This window comes from Amphimedon queenslandica, unplaced genomic scaffold (assembly GCF_000090795.2).
Source record: "Amphimedon queenslandica unplaced genomic scaffold, v1.1 AMPQUscaffold_11833, whole genome shotgun sequence".
NCBI lineage: Eukaryota > Metazoa > Porifera > Demospongiae > Haplosclerida > Niphatidae > Amphimedon > Amphimedon queenslandica.
This window is the reverse complement of record NW_003547927.1, coordinates 7329-12451: the sequence shown is the minus strand read 5'-3', so window position 1 is coordinate 12451 and position 5123 is coordinate 7329. Positions and strand designations below refer to the sequence as shown.

The following is a 5123-nucleotide window of genomic DNA, read 5'->3' as shown; positions in this document are numbered from 1 at the left end:
GTCCTAAAAACAATAGCTAAGTCCTAAAAACAATAGCTAACTAGGGGACTCCTAACATAACTAGGGGAGAAGGCTAAGTAGAAAAGGTAAAAAGTTAAATTTTTGAAAGTAAAAAAAAAAGAAAAGCAATTTGCCCTGCCCTGAGCCGGGTTCGAACCAGTACCACGTCCACATTATCTTGACCAGAGGACTCCATTGGTACCCATAGCGTGGCTCTAGACCTTGTCTAAGAGAAAAGCCAAAAATCGGCGAACCGGCCGTTTTCACTGTGTTCAGCCACCTTTTTTCTTCATCAGTCATCATCGTCATCAAGAAAGTTAGTCCATAGATACTATCAAGAGTAGATAAGGGAAGGAGAGTGTCCAACAGCCCTATAGTATCTGCTGCATCACTGCGTAGTGCGTACTCCGTTTGGCGTTTGCTTTGTTATGCAAGGAATTACTATTTTCACAAAATTAATTAGTCCAATTTACAGATTCTAGTTCAATAATTAATGGGCATGGCCAATTGTTTACGTGTACGATAAGCTATATATCACTCATAAAAGGGTCTAGTTACTTTTAACTCTAATATCTATGGATCTGCCATAGATAATAGAGTAAATGAAAGGGATTGGAAACTTCCGTGTGGGCGTAGCAATAATGCCATTTGATTGTATTGTTGCTAAGCAAAAAAATTGCTGACTAGGCGGTTTGTTACTTTTTCACCACAAAATTCGTGATTAATTTTTTTCTATTAAAATTAGAATATCTCCAAGAAGAGTGCTCTGATGAAAAAGAAACTCGACTATCAAGGAGTTCAATGTTTTGCACTGTTAATTATTATTTATTTGGTATATTTAAATTAATACTTTGTGTGTTAATATAGCGCTTTTGCCCATAAAATTCAGTGCTGTTTTCTCCCTCTAATGAAGACATTTGTAGCTAAACTCTAAAAAGCTTGTCAGAATATTAAAGAACTTTCAATTACCTATGGAATGATATGAGGCAACACTAGAATAGTAAAAGCATGACAGCTGTAGAGGCAAAAAGGTGTCAAAAAAGGTGCCGACTTTGTGTACCCATAACTGGTCGAAAAATAGCTCTATAGAAACAAAAACCTTGCTACAGGTAGCCATAAACTTTCTATGTGGAACAGAAGATATATCATAAGCAAGCGCTATCTAATAGTCACACGATATTCCTTCGAGATCCTTTCTGCACAACAACTACTGTGGAGGAGATGGGGAATGCAGATAAACACGGACGTTGCCAACCAGGGGTGACGAAAACCGCATCACCGGGCGGGAACGGTAGTTTCCAATCCCTTTCATTTACTCTAATATCTATGGATCTGCAGCTCTGGAAGAAGCAATTTATTTTTTTACCAAGCTATGCTTGGAATCAACTACTGCAATACTTTAGTGGAGGTTTCCAGCTAAAACAAGGTATTAATCTTACATGTTACTGTTTTATCAAGTGTGTAATTTTATTTTATTTTAAAAAACAAACAATTAATTAATGTTATGATATTCAATGATATGAATGACAACAGCCTGGAAGAACAGGAATAGCTGCAACATTGCATGGAAGATGGACACTCTCAGCTCACAGCTTCTTGAACAAGGACTTGTGTCAAGACTAGTATTAACTTCACTTGTCATCAGGATAGTTGATATTCCTTCAGCATGTCTATTCAATGCTGTCTCTCATAAATGATGTAAAGTCATAACAATGATAATAATAAAGAAAATTATTGTTTGTGTAAAATCAACAAGCATCACAATGGCAACTAAAGAAATATTATAAATATTATAAAAAAATCAACACAAACAAGAACATAAAAAATTTAAAAAAACAAGCTTAAGTAGGATTCCGAACGACCAACGAAAATACGAAATGAAAATCCTACTCGTGACGCAAATTCTACTCTACATTGCAAGGTGATCCGTAATTCTTACATAATAACATTGAAATTACAATGTAGAGTAGAATTTGCGTCACGAGTAGGATTTTCATTTCGTATTTTCGTTGGTCGTTCGGAATCCTACTTAACCTTGTTTTTTTTAAATTTTTAATGTTCTTGTAGCTCTGGAGTGCTCAGTCCAAAAGATATATTTTTTAGAAATCATTTAAACTGTGTCAGTGGACAAAATAACAATCCAACTGGTTTGTACCCTCCTACGCAAGCGTGGCAAGTCTGACAAGCGTGGCGAGTCCAATAATATAGCTCTTGAGTCCTCAGTAAAAAGATATACCATCTATCTGGAAATTTTTACTGTGATTTAAATTTTACTGAATTAGAATTTTTGCAAAAATTAGATCACCCATATAATTATATGCCACATTTAATAATGCATGCCTGTGGCACAGTCTTATTTAGTAAAAATTAAATCGCAGTACAATTTTAAAACACAAAACTTTTTTACCACACTAATTTTCCAATCTACGGTATTTATAAAAAATCAATTTAACTGTGTAGACAGAATGACAACCCAACTGCTTAGTACCTGCCTATGCAAGTGGGGTGAGTCCAATAATGTTCATAATTCCAGGGCTGGTATAGCCTGATGAAGGATTATGAATAATATTCTCAGGTACATATAATACGTCCTGATTGGTCATGGTACATATTATGAAAAAAATGTTACTATTATTTGGTAGGGACTATTTGATCCTAATCCATACTTCTTGTTTCTGATGACTGGAATCGGAATTTTATTTGAAGGAGCTGGCATAGCTTTATTGTGGCTCTTTCCAGCTAGTTGGACAGCATGGATCATAGCAGTTGTGTGTATATTTATTTCAGGAGTAAGTGAAGCTATATAAAGTTATCACTAATTCAATTAAGCAAAGCATGCTTGCAGGTGTTAAATGAGTTAAGCTAAAATTCTTTTTTATAATAGCAATTATGTATCAATAATGATAAATATAGTTATTATATATAGTTCCATATAGATACAGTGGAGGCTCATTGCAACCATATTAATTGTTGTTTTTATTTTGCATGTTTACAGGCTCACATGCAAGAGGTTGGTCATGATTTAGGCCACTACAGTTGCTTTAAAAATCTGAAATATAATTACTGGGCTCAAAACATAACATTCACTTTTCTTGGAGGCCAGTCCAGTAGCTTTTGGAACAAAAGGCACAATGAACATCACTCAAAACCAAGTGTGGTGAGAGTATAATTATTATGATTGCTTGCCTTAATATTGATATATTAATTATAAAGATAAGTAAAGATCCTGATGTAACTTTTCCTGGGAATGTTATTCTACTCGGAAATGATATGCCAAAAGATGTAAGTTAAGTTATGCATGATATTTGCATATAACTATCATTTAGGTTGGTAGAAAAGGTAAAGGAATGCTACCATACCAGTATCAGCATATATATCTAACAATTGGTAACTATTAATATCCTTATCAATTATAGTGACACTATATCTCCTTAATTTTTATAGCATTTCCAATATTTTTGTTAACAATTGGGTTTAACATAAAAGCCTCAATATATCTCTACAAAAACTTGGCATTAAAATGGACTGTAAGTCTACAAAATTATGAGCTCATTAAATTCCTCTTTTCTCTGTGTCTTAAAAATAAAAAAGGAAGCATTATGGCTAATGTCTTTTTTTTATGCGATGGTATCTAATCTTTGTTCCAGTCTGTGGTAGCGTTTGGGGTGCAGTTGCAGTTTACTTTGCTGCAAAAATACTCCAAGGACTCTGGTTGTCTATACTAACACAGTCACATCATCTTCATTTGGGTGTTTCTGCTCAAGACAAACATCAAGACTGGTTCTCGTATCAGGTAGCTATTATTAAAAATATCAATGCAAATTACAATATCTTTTTACAAGGTTGAGCACTGTTTTAATTTCACTCCTAATTGGTTCATTAACTGGGCTACTGCATATACCAACTATCACATTGAGCATCAGTGAGTTACCATTACTATGCATGAATGGAGACAGCATGAATGTAAATAAGTATGTGCATGATAAGTATATGCATCTGGTATATACCTATTTATTATTTCCACGCTAGTCTATTTCCAACAATGCCAGTTGAAAATCATCATTTGGCTGCACCATACATTAAGGAGCTTTGTAAAAAACATGGACTCGAGTACAGGGAAATATCTTGGGCCGAAGCAATTGCCAAAGTTCCTCGAGAGCTGCAAAGACCTGGAGAAATTTGGCTTGAAGAGTACAAGAACATTTGAAAAAAATAATTTGGCTTAACTCACCGCATAGGCGGGTCTATTACTATTAGGTACTTTGGTCTTGCTTTTTGATTAGAATTTCTTTTTTAGTAGTCTAAGATTAATAACTTTATAATTTTTATTTAATAATTCTTTTTTGGTAGTACCTTTAGCCATAGATACTCTATGCTTTTGAACTGTAGGCTTTCCTTTTGTAAAAAGTACAGTGCATGGGGCTTACTATTATTAAAAATGATAATACCATGACAACACCCAAAAACTAATGTTGGCTGTGATATATAGACTACACAATATGTGTTGTATAACAACGCATATAGCGTATATATACAAATATATGTGTATTATATATCATACTAAACAGGTCTATATACAAAAATATAGACCTGAGGTGGGTGTCCAAGGATGTGATATAGCCCGAGGGCTATTTCACATCCGAGGACACCCACCAAAGGTCTATATCTTTTGTATATAGACCGGTTTTAGTATGTTATATAGGATATATTTCATAATGATGACAGCATTTTTGAATGGCAGGTATATATACAAAAATATAAACCCGACCACATCAAAGGATGATGTCATAATTATGATATATATATATATATATATTTAATGTATAGTTGCAGCAAAGATCAAAGGCCTAACAGTTGTGATAAAACCCACAGAACACTCCCACCAATACCGCAGTGTGATATTATAAATAGCACACTCATTTATTTAATGTGCAGCAGTGTGATATTGGTGATAGCAGAGCACATGCAATCTTTGCTGGAACTATACACTAAAACAATTAATACATGTGGCGTTGTGTGCTATCTGATTTATCCGCACTCGCTTCCGGTCTCGTCGCTAAAATAGCACACTTGGCCTTCGGCCTCGTGCGCTATTTTTAGCGACTCGACCGGAAGCTCGTGCG

At 34.6% G+C, this 5123-nt stretch overlaps 1 protein-coding gene and 1 long non-coding RNA gene across 3 annotated transcripts; one reads left to right on the top strand and one right to left on the bottom strand.

Annotated features, from left to right (window-relative positions):
- The first annotated feature begins 2036 nt into the window (after nucleotides 1-2036).
- Nucleotides 2037-4336, top strand: LOC105315083 (fatty acid desaturase 3-like). Of its 2 annotated transcripts, XM_020004941.1 has the most exons (8): nucleotides 2037-2789; nucleotides 2996-3157; nucleotides 3214-3282; nucleotides 3327-3387; nucleotides 3445-3527; nucleotides 3592-3793; nucleotides 3843-3922; nucleotides 4030-4336. In XM_020004941.1, exons 1-6 carry the CDS (start codon nucleotides 2679-2681, stop codon nucleotides 3655-3657), a joined length of 552 nt encoding a protein of 183 aa, XP_019860500.1. In that variant the 5' UTR covers nucleotides 2037-2678; the 3' UTR covers nucleotides 3658-3793; nucleotides 3843-3922; nucleotides 4030-4336. The 2 variants fall into 2 exon arrangements, with proteins under 2 accessions (XP_019860500.1, XP_019860499.1); XM_020004940.1 differs by having other exon boundaries at nucleotides 3445-3793.
- Nucleotides 4076-4522, bottom strand: LOC109588821 (uncharacterized). The gene is made up of 2 exons (XR_002188371.1): nucleotides 4354-4522; nucleotides 4076-4301 (listed from the first exon to the last, which is right to left on the bottom strand). It is a non-coding gene; the product is annotated as an uncharacterized LOC109588821 (long non-coding RNA).
- Nucleotides 4523-5123: the final 601 nt, after the last annotated feature.